The 20,720-nt window shown below is 36.7% G+C and overlaps 1 protein-coding gene across 1 annotated transcript in view; it reads left to right on the top strand.

Annotated features, from left to right (window-relative positions):
- Positions 1-1,233: 1,233 nt before the first annotated feature.
- LOC130216624 (uncharacterized) overlaps positions 1,234-20,720 on the top strand; it is a 23,732-nt gene continuing 4,245 nt past the window's right edge. The window contains exons 1-2 of the mRNA XM_056448515.1: positions 1,234-1,444; positions 18,367-18,684. Coding sequence (XP_056304490.1) covers positions 1,399-1,444; positions 18,367-18,684 — 364 coding nt within the window. The 5' untranslated portion in view covers positions 1,234-1,398. The remainder of the gene's footprint in view (positions 1,445-18,366; positions 18,685-20,720) is intronic.

Here is a 20,720-nt window from a genome sequence, read left to right as displayed (position 1 = left end):
AATTTAAGGATAAGTTATCTGTCTACTGTCATCTATCCAGAGATTGCTCCGTGGAGGCTAGTGTGGCCAAAGTCTTGTTCAAACTTCGCATCAGCTCTTCTAAGCAAGTCTAAGGTTTTTCTCAAAAAGTCAACAATATATTTTGCTTGCAGTACTCCAGTGTATAACAAAAATAACAAATCAGGGAAAGGAGGTGAAGTTTTTATGGGTTCCAGGTCATGAAGGGATAAAGGGAAATGAAATGGCAAAACAATATGTAGAAATGCAAATAAGGGTTAGTAAAGCAGAAGTAAAAAGTCTAATATGGGTAAAAATAAATCTAAACTAGCAAGAGAGGTGGGACAGAGAAAAGAAAGGAAGGCATTTGTATCAAATTCAAACACAAAGCAGTCAGTAGTGGTAACCGGAGAGAATGAATAGATAACTAGACTGGGACACTGTTTATTAAGTAAAACAGTTAAATTAATAGGGAAGCATAAAACTGGACTGCATGAGGGCTGTTATGTAGAAGAGTCAGTGGAACATGTGATTCTAAAATGCAACAGATATGAAGCACAGAGCGAGGAAATGAGAAATGAACTAAGGGAGATAGAAATTCAGGAAATAAAATTAAAAGGTTTACAAAGAACAGGGTTCAGACCAGAATTCTTATGAAGTTCTTGAGAGAAACTGGTGTTTACTATAAAATAGATAAACAAATTAACAAATTTAAATAAAAATAGAAGGTGAAGGAAAGATTGTTAAATATAATTCAATATTAAAAGTAGTAGTAGAAGTAGTGGTATGAGTATTGTGGTTGTTATTATTATTATTATTATTATTATTATTATTATTATTATTATTATTATTATTATTACTACATAGGGGTGTTTGTATGCATGTGTGTGTATGAGAAAGGTCGGAAGGAGGGAAGTGGGAGGAAAAGTGGTGCAGTGCAATCTGTGCTGCATCCAATGCTTTTTAATGTGCTCACCTAACCCCACCCCTCACAGGGACGTCACGAGCTCCATTTGAGTGCATTGTGTTTGACATTGCATCGCTGAGTGACGTAATCTCAGTTTGCACCATAAAGGCTGCATTCAGATGCTATTGGATTTAGTCTGTAAACCTAACTTCTGATTCACCTTCCGGAGCTGGAGGTGGCGATATTGCACCAAAAACGCTGGATGCCAACCACTGTAAAATAATAATAAGAAGAAATAGAAACATCACCAGAACACAGGTCTCCAAAGACTACCACGAGTTTTTGCCGACTCTGTTAAGCTTTTTTATGTTGTCATATTTAGGATTGTAAACTGTCTTCTTTTTATTAGGATATTTTAGTCAGTAACCGTCGCTTTGTTAATTCTTCTGATGACAGCCGTATAGGTGTGTGAGTTTGCTGGAATATTCAACATTATGTGCAGGACTTCCATCTTCTTTCAGATCTTACTACTAATGTGTTGTAAGTACATTTAACGTTATGTTCATGTTTCATATTAACATTGCAAACAGTTCAGCTAACGACTGCAGTCAAGCCAGTTGATCTCTTAAAAACGGTCAAGCTAGCCAGCAAATGTTTTGAGGAAGTTTTAAAAAAGCAGCTAAAGGCGGAAAAAATCCAGCTCGCTAAAAGTTACTATAACATCGTGACGTCATTGTGCAAAGACGGCATAACGTAATCGAAACTAAAAATTGTTAATGTTTTACATTTATAAATTTTCTCTTTTTATAGACCTTTTTCTTGGCTGCTGCACTGAGAGCGACCAGCGTTTTCTGGTAGAATGTTTAGAACTTCCGGGGGGTGACTGCGGTCACGCCATCTGCGGTTCCGAGAGACACGGTCACGCTATCTGTGCTTTAAATTATAGTGCGCGTCTACTCTGTGTTTTGCGGTAGATTAAAGACGCGTGTGTTTAATGCGCTGCAGTTTTATAATCTTGTTTCACTTTTATTCGCGTAAATGAATTCAAATGAGGGATAATCAAAAATCGTCACTTTTGTTCATATTTGGGTATATAATAATCATGAATTTGCATGTAGGCTATGCTATTATTCCTTTGTTTTGCTGTAATTGTGTTTTATTTGCGAGTTTAAAACAAAATTAATAGTATTAAAGTCATTACCCCGGCTGTTATGACTATTCACATTCCTTTTCATATTCACAACTTACTATTTAGGTGTTTACTGTGTAATTATGACTGTTTTATTGGTTTATTTGTGGGGTTTTTTTGTTAATATTTCCCCCTTTTTCATGTGGAATGTTGCTAAATTAATGAAAAAAAAAAATTTTTTTTGTACGAATGTTCATTTTCCCTACTTCAATCACATTTAAATAATAACATACCAAAATCATGTGAAATACTGACTTTTTACCGAAGAGTCATATTAGAAAAATCATAAAAAAATAAAATCAAATTGTTTTCTGCCAACTCCACCAGATTATTATTCTACATGTCCTGATGTACTACTGTACCCACTTTTCATATCATATTACTGTTGCATATTTTAATAATAGCGCGCTAAAATCATGGGAAATAGAGTTTTTTACTGTACGGTCATATTAAAAAAATCATAAAAAAATAAAATCAAATTGTTTTCTGCCAACTTCACCAGATTATTATTCTACATGTCCTGATGTACTTTATTACTTACTTTGCACTACATGAACCTCCAATTATGAAGTAAAAAAGGGGGGAGGTGATAACAAATCAACCAGGCAGGTTTCTTAAAGAAACAGGACCCGTAATGACCGGGTGAAAATTAAATGATGTGTGGGTTCAAATTGTACAATTTTAATTAAAAAAATGATTCTATATTGTTATATGAATTCAATAATTCAATTAGTTAAATAAATGGTTTGGTAAAATTAAAACACTGAAGTATTTTAAATGAATACAATAAGTCTTTTTACACGGACTGTAAATGCGTGGGCCATGTCCTTATAAATACATAACATCTCTTCAACTTAATTTTGAAATTTGTAGTTTAATACAATATTTGCAATATGATAATTAGATAAATGTTCTAAACTTTATGAACTTTAAATTATTTTTTAATGACTTATTGGCTTAATTTTATTAAAACAAAACCAATTTGGCTATTATTTAATGAACTAAATTTTTAATTTAATAACAAAAAACAGAAAAATGACATGAAAAGTGAGCACAGTGTAGAATAATAACAATTTGATTTAATTTTTTAATGATTTTTCTAATATGACTCTTCAGTAAAAAACACTGTATTTTCCATGATTTTAGCACTCGATTATTAAAATATGCAACAGTAATATGATATGAAAAGTGGGTACAGTAGTACATCAGGACATGTAGAATAATAATCTGGTGGAGTTGGCAGAAAACAATTTGATTTTATTTTTTTATGATTTTTCTAATATGACTCTTTGGTAAAAAGTCAGTATTTCACATGATTTTGTTATGTTATTATTTAAATGTGATTGAAGTAGGGAAAATGAACATTCATACAAAAAATATATATTTTTTTTCATTAATTTAGCAACATTCCACATGAAAAAGGGGGAAATATTAACAAAAAAAACACAAATAAACCAATAAAACAGTCATAATTGCACAGTAAACACCTAAATAGTAAGTTGTGAATATGAAAAGGAATGTGAATAGTCATAACAGCCGGGTAATGACTTTAATACTATTAATTTTGTTTTAAACTCGCAAATAAAACACAATTACAGCAAAACAAAGGAATAATAGCATAGCCTACATGCAAATCCATGATTATTATATACCCAAATATGAACAAAAGTGACGATTTTTGATTATCCCTCATTTGAATTCATTTACGCGAATAAAAGTGAAACAAGATTATAAAACTGCAGTGCATTAAACACACGCGTCTTTAATCTACCGCAAAACACAGAGTAGACGCGCACTACAATTTAGAGCACAGATAGCGTGACCGTGTCTCTCGGAACCGCAGATGGCGTGACCGCAGTGGGGGACTGGGGGTAGTTGGAATTCCGGGAGTTTTTCGGGAGACAGAGCAATACGGGAGATGGGTCTGTAATACACTGCGGTCACGCCATCTGCAGTTCCGAGAGAGACGGCCACGCTATCTGTGCTTTAAATTGAAATGCGCGTCTACTCTTAAACTTAATCTGGTGGAGTTGGCAGAAAACAATTTCATTTTATTTTTTTATGATTTTTCAAATATGACCGTACAGTAAAAAACACTGTATTTTCCATGATTTTTGCACGCTATTATTAAAATATGCAACAGTATTATTATGTGAAAAGTTTGCACAGTGGTACATCAGGACATGTAGAATAATAATCTGGTGGAGTTGGCAGAAAACAATTTGATTTTATTTTTTAATGATTTTTCTAATATGACTCTTCAGTAAAAAACACTGTATTTTCTATGATTTTGGTATGTAATTATTTAAATGTGATTGAAGTAGGGAAAATAAACATTCGTACAATCTTTTTTTTTTATAATTAATTTATCAACATTCCACATGAAAAAGGGGAAAATATTAACAAAAAAACCCACAAATAGACCAATAAAACAGTCATAATTGCACAGTAAACACCTAAATAGTAAGTTGTGAATATGAAAAGGAATGTGAATAGTCATAACAGCCGGGTAATGACTTTAATACTATTAATTTTGTTTTAAACTCGCAAATAAATCACAATTACAGCAAAACAAAGGAATAATAGCATAGCCTACATGCAAATTCATGATTATTATATACCCAAATATGAACAAAAGTGACGATTTTTGATTATCCCTCATTTGAATTCATTTACGCAAATAAAAGTGAAACAAGAAAACTGCAGCGCATTAAACACGCGTCTTTAATCTACCGCAAAACACAGAGTAGACGCGTACTACAATTTAAAGCAGAGATAGCGTGACCGTGTCTCTCGGAACCGCAGATGGCGTGACCGCAGTTGAAAACCACGGGAGACTCCCGGGAAAAACGGGAGTGTTGGCAGGTATGTCTTCAATGCGTGCACACACACGCAATTCTTCACTGCATTATAGAGCAAACCAGATTACTGGCATGAAACTTAACCGGTATGTAAGTAATGCAATTTACAAAAATGACCAATAAAATGTCTGTTACTGATACTCTGCTCACTGATTTGCATGTTGATTCTAATCGGGAGCCGTTTGTGTTTCATTTAATTAGTGTGTGTTGTGTAGTATTTACTACGGTTTGTGTTTTTCTGTCATTTCAAAACGCCACTTTATTTTCACTTTGTGACACTTCATCAATCTGTGTCAGTGGGACAGTATAGCTACGTGTGTGTCAAACATTTTGGTGAATTACATTTGTTTGGGTGGGTAATATTTAAATCAAAGAGAAACTGTTGACTTGAGCGATGACGAGTTCATTTAAACAGCAGAAGATGTACTGACAACGAGGGGAAAATGCCTCAGCAGTTGTTTTCCATCTTCTTAGATCGCATTTTTAAATAATCAGTCCAGGAGGTGGTGCTGATTGACAGCAGTATTAGTTTAAAGATGTTAAAAGCAAATAAAATATATTAAAACTATCGTTTCAAAGCTGTCCAAATGTGACTGTTTATGCGCATCAGCTGCCGACCAGAAGTTCTTAGCATTCTCCTTAAGCGTACATGCAAAGCATAATGGGTAAATGTTAGTTAATACTAGTTTGCTGTTGCATTCAATAACAAAGTTGTAGGTACTGCAATATAAACAGTATAATACAATCTACTATAGTATGGTTTAGGGCAGCACGGTTTGGGAAAAATATCACATTGCAATTATTAACGTCAAAATTGCGATTTACGATTGCGATACGATAAACAAGGGGTATGACTCAACTTGCTTGTTATCAAGAAAAATGCACACACAGATTACTAATAATGCTGAAATGTTTATTTTTCAACTGAGATGCAGGATGCAGTGCAATCTAGCAACAACTAGAAAGGAACAATGTTTTCAAATTAAAACAAAATTGTACAAAATTAAATAACAGTAACATCTTTACATTACTGAATTAAATTAAATTAACTAAAATGAAATTAAAAAGTCAAATGTACAGATAAATAAAACAAATACCCATTATTTATTTTATTTTTACATTTTGTCACAAAACGGCCATTTAAGCAGAATGTAACGCATACTTTGTATATTTCTTTTGAAAAGAAACCTGGATATAGGTGATTTCTCAATAAAACTTAAACCTCTGTAACTGTTGTTATTTTAAATGACCAACTGGTACATTACAATTCTATTTCTAAAACAATCTATTTAGCAATTGAGAGGTTCTTTGCCAAAAAAACAAGCATGTCAACCTTGTCTGCTTTCAGACAGGACAGATGATCTGTTACAACATTACCACTAGTACTAAAATCTCTCTCTGATGCAGAGCTTGTTGCTTGTATGCACAGATATTTCAAGAGTTCACACTTAGCTGATGATTAATTATAAGCTTGTTTGGCATGCTGTCCCGGGAGAGAGCCCTGAGCTCATAAGATCCTCGAGCCCGGGGCTCCCTCCCATTGCAAGGCGAGAGGGAAGTTTGAGCTCAGGTAGATCTCGAGAACTCCCCCGCTGTAATAATCAATGAACAGCCAGTGATTGCTCTTGAGAGATAACCATTTACTAGGAGCATGTCTATAGTGCCGGTTTGGATTAGTCAATTAACTTATGTTGCATGTTTTTTGGACGGTGGGAGGAAACCGGGGAACCCGGGGGAAACCCACGTGAGCATGGGGAGGAAATGCAAACTCCGCACAGAAATGTCTGCTGGTTTGGTAAAGCCTAGAACCAGAGACATTCTTGCTGTGAGGCAACAGTGCTAAGCACTGGGCCACCGTGTCAACCATCTAGGAAGAAGGAGGAGTAGGGGTGGATGGGGGGATTCTTCAAAACGAAGATAGCGGTGGTACGTAACCCAGGGTATTTGTAGTAGCTTAGGAGTCGTCTCATTGGTGCATTGAGAAATGGATAATGCGGATCCAGCCGCTAGCTATCATAAGCACGTGATCCTCTCGAAATTAGTTTATAACTAAACTTCACTTCTGTGCTAGTTTGTATAGCCTAGTGTAGTTTATTTTGTGACTGTTCCAGCATTTTAGTGGATCTTCTTCATGGTCTACACGTGGCATGTAAATATAAGCATCGAGTTCAGCAGCTACTGCTTCTCTGAACTGCACCATAGGATAAAAAGATGCTGCTGATGTTGTGCTTGTGGTTTTCTTAAAGAAACTGGCCAGGGTTTTTTTCTTGGCTTTAGCAGCAGGTGGATTTTCTGCATCCAGTTCCAGGTTATCCTCCATCGCTGCTGTGCTTTGAGCTACAGGCTGCTGCTGGTGAATGTCCTGAAATTAAAAACATTGCATTTTATAAATCTGTTACAAGCTATTCTTACCAGTTAAAAAATCGCTGTTATAATATTACTCACAATCAACTCAGTGATGACTTGTTCCTTTAAGGTCTGGGTCTCTTGCTCAGAAATGTGTTGTGTTCGAAACCTTGGGTCTAGGAAAGAGGACATGTTGAGCAGTTCCTGTGTGACACTGTCTTCATATTTCTTGTTGAGGTAGGCCAGAATTTTTGATTTCAGGGATTTGGTCAGGTTAGTGTCCTCTTTCTCTTCAGCCAGCACAGAGGTGTTCAGAAGATGCAGAGTAGGCTTTACACAAGATATGCTCACATAACTTTCACATGACAGGGCATCCGTGAAGTCCTGGAGTGGGCTAAGTGCCTTGTTCACAGATTCCAAGATCTCCAGATCCTGCCATAAGGCCAGTAGGTGTCGCATTTTGCGGTCTGCAGATAGAACCTTGGACAAGGCATTTTGCTGCTCCAGGACTCTTGCTATCATCTTCTGAGTGGAACCCCATCGTGTTTAGCAGTCTGTCACCATGGCATGCTCTGGAAGGTTGAGTTCTCTTTGGGCTTCCTTCAAGGCCACTCTCGTCTTCCAGCTATGGGAGAAGTGGCCCACAGTCTAACGATGAAGAAAAGATTAAAGGAAAGAAAAGTGTCCTTTAAACATTAATTTTTAGAGTCATGTGCTAATAATGATGAAAATAATTTAAATGGGACATTTTTAGTGTTCTTTGTGAGACACTGATTTTCACACTGTATTTCCATTTATTCTTAAATAAATATGCTAACAGCTGTCTTCTCTAACGTACAGTTAAGTAGCTTTAAATATGGAAAGATTAATTTAACTTACCAATGGCCAAATGAAGTCTATGCCCGAAGCAGAGTGATTAAGCGCCACCGCTTTGACGATGTTCATGCCATTGTCTGTTGTGACAGCGACCAAACCATCCCCCCAGAGGTCCCATGCAGCTAGTGCCTCTCTCAAACCCGCGGCTATTTTCTCTCCCATGTGATCGTCAGGGAAATACGATATTTGCAGGCAACAGCTTTTCAGTTCAAAATCATCGTCGACAAAGTGCACGGTTAGGCTAATATATGGTTCGGTCGTCCTGCTCGTCCAAAGGTCCGTAGTGGTTGAAAAGGATTTCACTGAAGTTATTTCAAGTTGAACCTCGCTACGGCACTTGCTGTGAAGCTCAGATATTGCGACTTGAGAGAAGTAGTTTCGTGAGGGCAGCTGGTATCTCTTGTCCAGTGTGCAAATCATTTTCTGAAATCCCTCTTTGCTAACAGTGTATCATGTCTTTTGCCAAACAGTGCGTGAAGGAGTGAGTGATTTCTTTATATCTTTGCGACGTCTTTTCGTATGGCGTGAGACTTGAAAACACATCTGTAATAATGTGTTGTTTTGTTCTGCTCACACTGGGTTGTGCTTTGTTTTGTTCGGTCTCTTTACTACTCTTGGCTTTTATCGCCATGCATTCATCATATTTTTCTCTGTGTTGCTTCAGGTGCTGATATAAATATGCCGTGTTGCCACGTGATGTAGCAATTTTAGTTTGGCAAATTTTGCACATTACCTCTTTCTGCTCAGTGTCCGATATCCTGAAGCCAAAATATCGCCAAATAACAGAGGTAGCATTTTTTCTGGGCACAAGTTCAGTGTCGGTCTGTTCTGTATCCATTTTCTCCCATCTCCACACTGCGCTGTGGAAAGTCACATGACCACAAGCCGACGCGCTACACGAGACTTATACAGCTCTTAGAATGAATGTCTTGTTATGTCCATAAATGCATTTGTTTATTTAATATAATCGCAAGATTTGCTGTAATGTAATCGCATAGGCTGACATCGCGATTGCAATATGATTAATTGTGCAGCACTAGTATGGTTCAAAAACTTAATTTTATTTACTACAAAGACTATTACAACTTATTTCATGTGGGTTAAATGTTATCTTTAGAACCATATAACATCATTCAAAGCAGCTCCTACAAAACTCCATAACCGTTTCTTATATAAAAACAAACTACAGAACCACCTAGCACAGTCCTTTGCTTAGCTTACAGTATTGAACATAGAGATAATTATTAAAAATAATAACTTACCCTCTGATTGCTCGAGGCCTCCAACAACATGAGCTGCCCTGTGTGCTGACGAACAAAAACGTCCCATCTCATTGGCTGGCTCTAGCCAATAAACTGGCTTTTCTGCTCTTTCACTGCTATGTACATTACCGCAGAATTAATGATATTTAACAAAAATCTTTTCAGAAAATAGTTTAAATAAACCCTAAATAATAAAATAATCATAGAAATTATTCATTTGCACCTCAAACCCGTGGGCTGCTGGCATTGTTCATTGGTCAGGCACGAATGACCTCATGATAAAATACCATGGTTATTTATATAGTAAATATTCTAGTGTTTTTGAACATCTTTTTTCAGTATTGGGTTATGTTTATAGTTGTTGTGATACCAGAGCAACTTTACAGGGTGGGCCATTTATATGGATACACCTTAATAAACTTATTGGGAAACAAATAAGTGGCGTGAAAACAATGGCGTGCTTGTTTTTAAAGTAACTTTATTCTTTCATGAGTTATTTACAAGCCCCCTCACATATACTAATGTGCCACAAACAGGACGTTAATATCACCAATCATTCCCATTTTATTAAGGTGTATCCATATAAATGGCCCACCCTGTAGAATTTAAAAAGGCTATTTTCATAATATAGTTCAAAAACACTGTAGTATTCCTATAAATTACTATTGTATTTTTATTGTGGGAGTGGATGTAATTGAAATATCACTGTTTTTACAAAAAAATGGTCACAATCACAGAAGATAAACAGCTCATTGTTTAAAAGGGTGTATTTAAAATACAAATGTGTATATTCAACAGTGGTAAGTGTTAAAAAATGACAAAATAAACTGCTTATACAGCAAGAAAGGTTTCAAGAAATCTCACTTGGCTAAATTATAAATTAAGTAGCTATAGCGAGATGCTTTTGAGTGACAGGTCATCACAAATGTTTGTTTGTTTGTTTTGCTAGGAATGTCCCTAGATTTTGGCATTTTATTGAACAAGTGATCCATTTTTATAGTCATTTCAGACTTTGTATAGAGGGCATTAGAAGGTATAAAGGGAAATACAACTTAAGACTAAATTATCAGCCCTCTTGTGAAGTTTTAAAGAAAAAATGGTATTGCATCAAATATGTAAATCTATTGTTCAACAGATTTTGTTTTCAAAAGTTTTATAAACTAATTTCTCTAGTCTTTGCAATGATTACAATATTATATTATATGTTTTACATAATATTTTACTAGTTTTTTGCAAGATACTAGTATTCAGTCTAAAGTCCCTATAGATTAATCATGGTAAATTAACCTTGCGAAAACGGAAATGCTTGAAGTTTCTGCCAACCCGACTCTTCACCATAACTTTTCAATCCAGATGGATGGGGCAACCATTACTGCATCCAAAATGGTAAAAAGCCTTGGAGTAACGATTGATCACCAACTAAACTTCTCTGACCACATTTCTAGAACTGCTCAATCTTGCAGATTCGCACTCTATAACATCAGAAAGGTCCGACCCTTCCTATCTGAACATTAGGCATGTGCCGGTATCACATTTTCATGCTGCGATTAATTGATTGAGCTTTTATCACGGTATACGGTATTATCACGATATTGTAATTTTACTAGAGAAACAGGTAAAAAAACACGAAAAACTTCAGTTTCGTCAACTTAGTAACTTTAATAACTTTTTAATTAACTAAAGGTACTTCAAACATTTAAATACAAATAAATATAAATAAAACAATACACAATATAAAAGTAAACTTGAGCAATTATATCAAAGTGAATGTGCAAAGGGAAACCGTCTTCGATCAGCAATTTTTTTGGAACCCAAAATATTTCCAAACCTCTGACTTTTTTTTTGAAGGGGGATAAATTGTCGGCAGCGTTCCTCCTTCCGCCATGCTTCTTCTTCGTGTGAGGATTAGAGAGCGGTGGCAGCAGCGGCGCACGCTGTGTGCACAGAGTGCTTCTACATGCGGGGATTGTTTACATCAGAGTGCGCATCAGTTCTGCGCAGCATATACGCAGTGTTTCTTCAAGCGGTTGATGGAAAATAAGCTGAAGGGGGATAAATTGTCGGCAGCGTTCCTCCTTCCGCCATGCTTCTTCTTCGTGTGAGGATTAGAGAGCGGTGGCAGCAGCGGCGCACGCTGTGTGCACAGAGTGCTTCTACATGCGGGGATTGTTTACATCAGAGTGCGCATCAGTTCTGCGCAGCATATACGCAGTGTTTCTTCAAGCGGTTGATGGAAAATAAGCTGAAGGGGGATAAATTGTCGGCAGCGTTCCTCCTTCCGCCATGCTTCTTCTTCGTGTGAGGATTATAGTGCGGTGGCAGCGGCGGCGCGCGCTGTGTGCGCACAGGGCTTCTACATGTGGGGATTGTTTACATCAGAGTGCGCATCAGTTCTGCGCAGCATATACGCAGTGTTTCTTCAAGCGGTTGATGGAAAATAAGCTGAAGGGGGATAAATTGTCGGCAGCGTTCCTCCTTCCGCCATGCTTCTTCTTCGTGTGAGGATTATAGTGCGGTGGCAGCGGCGGCGCGCGCTGTGTGCGCACAGGGCTTCTACATGTGGGGATTGTTTACATCAGAGTGCGCATCAGTTCTGCGCAGCATATACGCAGTGTTTCTTCAAGCGGTTGATGGAAAATAAGCTAAGGCGCGTTCTAAGAATATAAATTCGGATCTATTATTTTTCACGGTATTTTGAAGTGCCCGCGATAACAATATCGTGCATATTCATTACCGTGATTTATCGCATTACCGAATACCGGCACAAGCCTACTGAACATGCAGCTCAACTCATTGTTCAAGCTCTTGTTCTCTTCAAACTGGATTATTGCAACTCTCTACTAGCCGGGCTTCCAGCCAATTCTATCAAACCTCTTCAGCTGCTTCAGAATGCAGCAGCACGAGTGGTCTTTGATGAACCCAAAAGAGCACATGTCACTCCGCTACTCACCCGTTTGCACTGGCTGCCAGTTGCTGCTCGCATCAAATTCAAAGCTCTGATGTTTGCTTACAAAGCGACCTCTGGCTTTGCTCCTTCTTATCTGCTCTCTCTTCTGCAGATTTATGTGCCCTCCAGAAACTTGCGTTCTGTGAATGAACGTCGCCTCGTGGTTCCATCCCTAAGAGGGAAGAAATCACTTTCCCGAACTCTCACATTCAATCTGCCCAGTTGGTGGAATGAACTCCCTAACTACATCAGAACAGCAGAGTCACTTGCTGTCTTCAAGAAACGACTAAAAACTCAACTATTTAGTCTCCACTTTCCTTCCTAATCTGTAACTGCCTCTCTGGCTATACCACTAACTGTACTCTCTCAAAAAAAAAAAAAACACATTACTAATGCTTTGCTTTTTAGATTTTACACACCTAAAACTTGCCTATAGAGCTGTTCACTGCTGCTCTTATAGTTGTGTAAATTGCTTCCTTGTCCTCATTTGTAAGTCGCTTTGGATAAAAGCGTCTGCTAAATGACTAAATTTAAATGTTAAAGAAAAAATAGGAAAGCCATTGGACAACAGTGATTTGTTCTGCAGACATAAAGAAATTCTTAAAGGGCTAAATTTATTGACATGGAGATGAGGAGATGGGGTGGCTTGGCGCGGCTGTTCTCTCAATGACACAAGGTGTCATGGTGTTAATTTGTTTCTTTTAATGACAGCAGTAAATAACTGAACAATTATTTGAACTGTACAACTGCACAAGCTAAAAATGGACATTTATTTATATATATTTTTTATTATCCACAAAGTATAAAAGCTATTGTCACTGCAGTGTATCTTGATGGGCTTATTTTATATTTAATAAATAAAGTATACTTTTATACTTGACCTTTGTTTAAGTATACTTCTTTTTCCTAAGGGTGTATTTACTGACTTACCAAGATCAGTCTTGTACAGCCAGGGGGAGTATTGCTGCTCTGACAGCCTAGTTGGGTCAAAGCTAGAGATGCTCCGATCAGGATTTTTCAGCCGATACCGAGTATAGATTCCTTGTCATGGTGATCGCTAATACTGAGCACTGACTCTAATGCTATAAGTAGAGATGCTCAAAATAATCGATTAACCATTAATCGAAAGGGTGTGTTTGTAACCGATTAATGGTATCAGTTAAATGATTAAAAATATTATTTCATATATTTTTTGTTTGGCTGCATAAGGGGGTCGATCGAATGCACTTTTTTGCATTAAGAGCAAAATAAATTTGTTGTTAAATTAATCTTAGCAGAGAAACAACAGTCTGTCATTTTCACATTCGTTTTTCAGTTAGGGATTAGGTCTAATGTTAGTGTAACCTCATAAAAATGTTTTGATGGACACTGCACGGTCCCACAGTAGTCTGCACTATAATTAATAATATAATTTATTATATTCATTATTATTAACATTATTAAAACTAAGCTATACAATTGATAAAACGCAAAACCCTTTTTAATGTTTGCTTTCATTTTGACATTGCTAACAGTTGTAATAAGAAACATCCCATTATGTTGCAGCAGTCTCAAGTTAGGACACTTAAAAATGCGAAGTCAAGTTTACCAACACAATCTCACAGCAATTCGTAACTTTTTGATTTAGTGCCTAATTCGTACAATTTAATACGATTTGCTCATCCCCCAATGATGGTTGGGTTTAGGGGTGGGGTTAGGTGCCACACCTCCTTTTTAAAATCGTACAATTTCGTACAACTGAACTTGTATGAATTTGTACAAATTAGCCATAAATGAACTGGGTATAGTGCATGAGTAAAGGGGATTTGCCGCATAATGATAATCTTTAAAAATATATGGAATTTTAACAAAAACAAATAAGGAGAGTAAGATATAATTCAAACCACTGGTCTGGCGCTGAAGCCATGATCCAATTGCGTTAATAAATAGTATTGTTGCATAACCTTCATTGATGAAATCAGTACCTAATAGCAAAACTGCATACTATTAACTATAAAAAGTATATTTCTGCCTTAAGTCAATAAGTAATGCAAAGTAATAAATAAGTGAATAAATAGAAATGAAATTAACAAGAGGAAACGAAATCACAAAGTCAAATGCCCCCTATATGGCATTAAGATGCCACCTCAGGTATGACATTCTGGCGCCGGGCCTGCTATAGCCATACTTTATTGTTTGTAGCGAGAAGAAGAAAAAACTGATGAAAACCTGGCTGGGGAGATGGCGATAACATGGATTATCTGTTCTTCAATGAGAAGACTGTAGACTTGACATTGTAAAGGTGTTTATTATACAGCGCAGTCCATGTTTATGATTATTAAAATTAACTAATATTAATTGCATATTAATAACTCTTCTCTCTCTAGACTTTGTTTTAGGGCTTGTTCTTGTCGGCACAATATAGGTTTATTGCATGCACTAATCAGATTATGAAGAATGATTAAGAGCATGCCTTTTCTTTATTGTATCTTTTTTGCAAGTTATTTTATTTATCCATTTATTTTTTTAAGTAGTGAGAACATTATCCACTGGCAAAAATCTTCCTCCCGTACCACCAACAAATAAAGTAGCCTACCTAAGTTAATTTACCTTTTATGTAAAAATTAAGGAATAATTTATAAAAAATCTAAATATTAATTAATAAAACAACCGTATAAAGATACGTGTCTATTTTTTAACTTTCGTTAATCAAACAACACAATACAGCTAATAAATATTGTAGTTAAATATTAAATAGCTTTAACTTCTTGAAACCGTATAATAATAGGTTAAATGTTAAATTTTTAAGAACTTGACAATTAGCTAAAATAGCGTTTTTCTAATCAGTAATAATATAAATAATTATAAGAGGTACAGAAATATTAGCCTACTAGTAACAATATTAGTCAGATGTTTAAAACAGAGTATTCTCTCTCCACCTTGTTTTCTATTCATATTTTAAATTCTTTGCCAGAAAAACTAACATGTTGACTTTGTCCGGTTTAAGTGAAGACATAATTGGGGTTATAATGTTTGCAGCAATAGCAGCACATTGAGACGGTGTGCTTGTAGCACAAATGCACAGATACTTTTTCACAACCGTGCAAGAGAGGGTTTCTTGCTTCTGTTCCGCCGTCCGCATTTCTCAGAAAGCAGGTTTCTCTACACTGCGGAGCGGCGCGTTCTTAACTAAGTTACCAAATATGTTGCACCATTTCTCATCAATGTCTTCCATTGATCACTTTCTCTTTTGTATCTGGCCATTTTTGAAAAAGCCTCTGCGATACCTGGCTGACTAGCTGGGCGTTTGTGTTTAGAAGACAGGAGTTGATTATACAGTACGTGGCTTTTTTTCCTCGCCGCCGTCGATCGCCACTAGCTTGCATGGTTCAGTACCCGTGGAGCTGCGCATCAATGGATTTGCTCTTCAGTGTTTGGTCTCTCAGCAGTGAATATTAAACCACACTTCAACACTTTTTAACATTTTTTTTAAACAAACCCTACAAAAAGCTTAATCCAAATTAATTTGTTCACCTTTCTCGGTCTGCATGAATCCAAAATATTCCCAGATGTAAGATTTTGTTTTCCAACAAGATTCATGGTTGAACTTGAACTGAATCGTGCCTAATGTTATATCCTAACAGAAATGTAATACTTGGCGACATAACTATAATTTGTGTTTTAAAGTGCGTGACGTCACGTAATACCGCCAGTGGCAATGGACAACCATCGTGGTGACGCGGTTGTCACGGTGACCGTCACAGCCCTAGCTATAGGCAGTCACATTTTAATAAAACTGTAGCCTTCATACCAAAACCTAATACCAAACCTTTTTTTTTAATGAGTTTTGACCAAGCGGCAACCTCCCGCTCTCCCTCGGGAAGCCAATACGGAAGTAACTGAAACTGCAATTCATCAAAATTCCGCTAGTCCTGGCTCCATAATAGAGCAAATTGCAATTGAGCCCACTGTTAGAATGGCCAACTTTACAGCAGAAAAAAAGGTGTTTACAGCCTGGTACAAAGAACGATTTGGGTTCATATAGCTATTATTACCCTCCATGACAACTGTGAGGGGGGTGAATTTTTTTTATAACTCATCCATTTCCTTTATATTAGGTTATATTAAGTTTGCATAATTAAGGGTGTGGCCACTTGAGTGACAGCTAGGTCTCGCTGGTTGCCGTCACTTTACCTCAGCTGAATCCGGCAGATTAGCCACTGATCTCGGCAGATTCATCGTATTTTTGTTTTGTTTTATGTGGCTTTACACCGTCAGCTGCCTTTTGGACTTATTTCTTACAATTTCATATGATATGGGATGCTGTGTGCACTTAATTGTGCTCACAAACCATTCATGTGGCCTCGTTTCCCATGTGAGTAAAGTTATATACTTGTAGACCATCTCTATAAATGTATTTGTTTTATTTAAGATAATTTATATTTTTCTTTAGACCTGTAAAGCACTCCAGAATGTGACAGATTGATTAGCTGTAGGCTCTAGATCAGTCCTCTGAAGCGTTATCATACAGTGTTATGCTGGAGTTCATCAATAGTCTTGCATTTACTAACACACACTATATCTGAAGTGTTAGGAAGTAATTTGCGTTTTCCTCCTGTAGAAAAACGTCATAAGAGCAATGTTTAGTGGCTCAATGTATTACTACAGTGTTTTTGAAAGGCTAAACAATTTATTGATATAGTGTACAGCCAAGCACATGTGGTCAGAACACAAACGAGTCGCAGGTAATAGAGTATTAAGCGTTTCTCCCAAAGTAAAGTGTGTCTGCCAGGTCTAAGCAAAGTGCCAGCAGGTGTCTGTAGCTCCGCTCACTCTCCGCCTCTTTGCACTTGTTTGGTATCCCGCCGTGGGTGCAATGACGCACGAACAAAATGGCGACGGTTGGCCGTGCCTACTTGTAGTTTCTTTTGCAGTGTTCAGAAACCTATGTGTGACGTCACGGATATCACGTCCATATATTTTACAGTCTATAGTTTTGACAATGGCGGTCATTAATTATCGATACCAATTTTATCGCCCAGCCCTAACAGTAAGTGAAGTCGAGTTCAAATCAATTTATCTTTATTTCTGTAGAGCTTTTTACAATGTAAACATAGAAAAGAGAGAAACAAATATTTCTTTTTTCAGAATATTTCAAATTGTGCAATGTTTTAACAAGTCAGGTAGGCAGGAGAGAATGCTGGTTTAGTTCTAGTTAAATTTAAAGTGCTTCAGTTCAGTTTAGTATAAATGACACCGTTGAAGTGCAGTTTAGCTCAGGTCAGTGTTTTGCAGATGTCACTGCAGAAGTTCACTACTAAATGAGGTCAACAGTAATGTGAAAAAGTGCTTGCCGATTACTGATTTCTTTTTTTTTTTCACTTTTGTCACACTTTTTCAAATCATCAAGCCAATTTAAATATTAGTCAAAGATAATACAAGTAAATGGATCATATAATTTTAAACAAAGTTTTTTATTATTAAGGGTAAAGGGGAAATTAATGTATTTATTTTCCCATGTATTTACAATTGTAAAATATAACATGAAGAATATTGCATTTTAATTCAGTATTAGATTTTGTAATTACTTGTAATTAATCTAAAGATAGTACAGGTTTCAAATTAAAATCACCCAGTAGGTGGGACAGGACACCTTAATTCAGTTAAGGAATAACAAAATGGGTGGGTGACTGGAGATGGGTCTGAAATGCGGAAGACTGTTGCCTTTGCTCATACATACACTCTGCACTCTGACTACTTCAATATTGTTGATAAGCCGTGCTGGGAATTTCACTCTGTCTTGCGCTGAACACTGTTGACCAATCGCAACAGCTGTCATTGGACCAATCAGCGCAGATTAGCTTTTCGCTAAGGACGGGTTTGGGAACAAATTAATCGCTGAACGATTCATATGGGAGTCGCACAAAAACAGAATTGTGAAAAGTTGGCGGGACATGTCGTGTATAAATTTAATAGATATATAAATATTTATTTTTGTGCAGGTGTGTTTGGTGCTGATGTAGATGAAAAGAGGTCAGTGATGGAGGGAGATTCTGTCACTTTGAACCTCGATCAGGATATACATGGGATTATTCTGGTGCAGTGGAAGTTTGGAGACAAAGGTTCCACCATTGCTGAAATTGATAGAAATAAAATATCATATCCTGAACTAAATGAGCTATTCAGAGGCAGACTGAAGCTGAATCAGACTGGATCTCTCTCCATCATCAATATAAGAACTAAACACTCTGGACTTTATAAAGTACAGATCGACCACCGTGGGCTTCCCTTAAAAAGGAGCTTTAAAGTTGATGTCTGTGGTGAGTACATTTTTAAAGTTTCTTTTTTTTGCTTTTGATTGTAATGTGATAACATGCTCCTTTTTGTATAGCTGAATTATCCATTTATATTTGATTTATATGAAATTTGAATGTCATGACAATTAGAAATGAGACTCTACTGATATTGAAATTCTGAATGTAATGCTACTTGCTAAATAGATGGTCACCCAATGATGTTAAGACGATCTGTTCCTCCAGGATTTTGCAGGACTTTTTTTCTGAATTTTGCGGGCTAAAATAACTGATTTTGCTGCTGCTTAAAATTTAGTTTTGCCTTATTTTTTGCTGATTTGCCACAAACAAACTCCTAGACCCAGACAGTGGGTTCTGTAACTTAAAAAGATACTAAAAAAAATAAATAAATCTTGTATCCATATTTAAATTGTGTGCACACAACAGCTCAAAAATCTAAATCCACTGAATCATTGAACAGGTATTCTCTTGTGAAGGCCATCCCAGTAAAATTTTTTTTAAGTGTTGTTGTTTAATAATAATGTTTTAACATAGTTAAAGTCAAAATTATTCACCCTCCTGTGACTTAAATTTTTTTAATGTTTCAATTTTTTTATTTTATTTTTTTCCTTATTTCCCAAATTATGTGTAACAGTGCTAATTATTTTTCACAGTATTTCCCATAATACGTTTTCACCTGGAGAAAATTTAAATGTAAAAAAGCAGTTTTACATAAAAAAAAAATAATAATTTAAGGTCAATAATATTAACCCCCTTAAGCAATATTTGTTTTTCCGATTGTCTACAGAACAAACAACTGTCATACAATAACTTAATTACTGTAACTTGCCTAATAACCGAGTTAAGTCTTTAAATGGCACTTTAAGATGAATACTAGTAACTTGAAAAAATATTTAGTCAAATATTATTTACTGTCATCATGGCAAAGATAAAATAAATAAGGTTAGAAATGAGTTATTAAAACTATTATGTTTAGAAATGTGCTGAAAAAATCTGCTTTTCATTAAACAGAAATTGCGGGGAGAAATTCAGGAGGGATAATAATTCAGACTTTATTCGTTCATTTATTCATTTTCTTTTCGGCTTAGTCCCTTTATTTATCCGGGGTCACCACAGCGGAATGAACCGCCAACTTACCCAGCACGTTTTTACGCAGTGGATGCCCTTCCATCCGCAACCCATCTCTGGGAAACATCCACACACACTCATACACTACGGACAATTTAGCCTACCCAATTCGGTTTCTGTGGGAGAAACCGGAGCACCCGGAGGAAACCCACGTGAACGCAGGGAGAACATGCAAACTCCACACAGAAACGCCAACTGACCCAGCCGAGGCTCGAACCAGCGACCTTCTTGCTGTGAGGTGACAGCACTACCTTCTGCGCCACTGCGTCGCCACAATACAGACTTCAGCATTAAGTAAATAGAAACAGAAGGATCTGTGAAACAGCCGTGAATCAGGTGTGCGTGTCAGATGCCGCTGATGTGAAATCCTGCTTGCTGCTTCTGCTCATGCTCTGCGCATTAGGGCTGGCCGATAAAATCGGTATCGATTTTTATTGACCGAACACCATTGTCAATAACGCAAAAAAAAAGTTTGGCGTGAAGTTTTGGTATGAAGGCTTCAGTTTTGTTGAAATGTGGCTGCTGAGATTGCGCCTTAAGTCTGGTTTATACTTCTGTGTCGAGTGATCAGTATAACCCATGGCGCATGCAATGCGCGTATTTGTGCATTTATACTTCTGTGCGCTGTGTGTGTTCCTTTGCATTAACACTTCAGAAACGCTAGCTGGCAGTAGGTGTTTATTTTCTTCTGTCAAGTTTCTTCGCTAATGTTTTGTTGTTTCTGAACGCTTCCTTAATGTATAAGTGGATCAAACTCGCTCATTTTGAGGCTGAATTGGCGGACATGCAACAACTTTAATCATAAGGTAAACACAAAACATCCTCCTTCATGAGACACACTTGTAAACATTCGCTCCATCGTGCTCGCGCAGATCTCACCTTTACCCACACTCGTCATTGCTACAAAGCCGACC

This window comes from Danio aesculapii, chromosome 22 (genome assembly GCF_903798145.1).
Source record: "Danio aesculapii chromosome 22, fDanAes4.1, whole genome shotgun sequence".
Lineage (NCBI taxonomy): Eukaryota > Metazoa > Chordata > Actinopteri > Cypriniformes > Danionidae > Danio > Danio aesculapii.
This window is presented reverse-complemented; position numbering and strand designations above follow the sequence as displayed.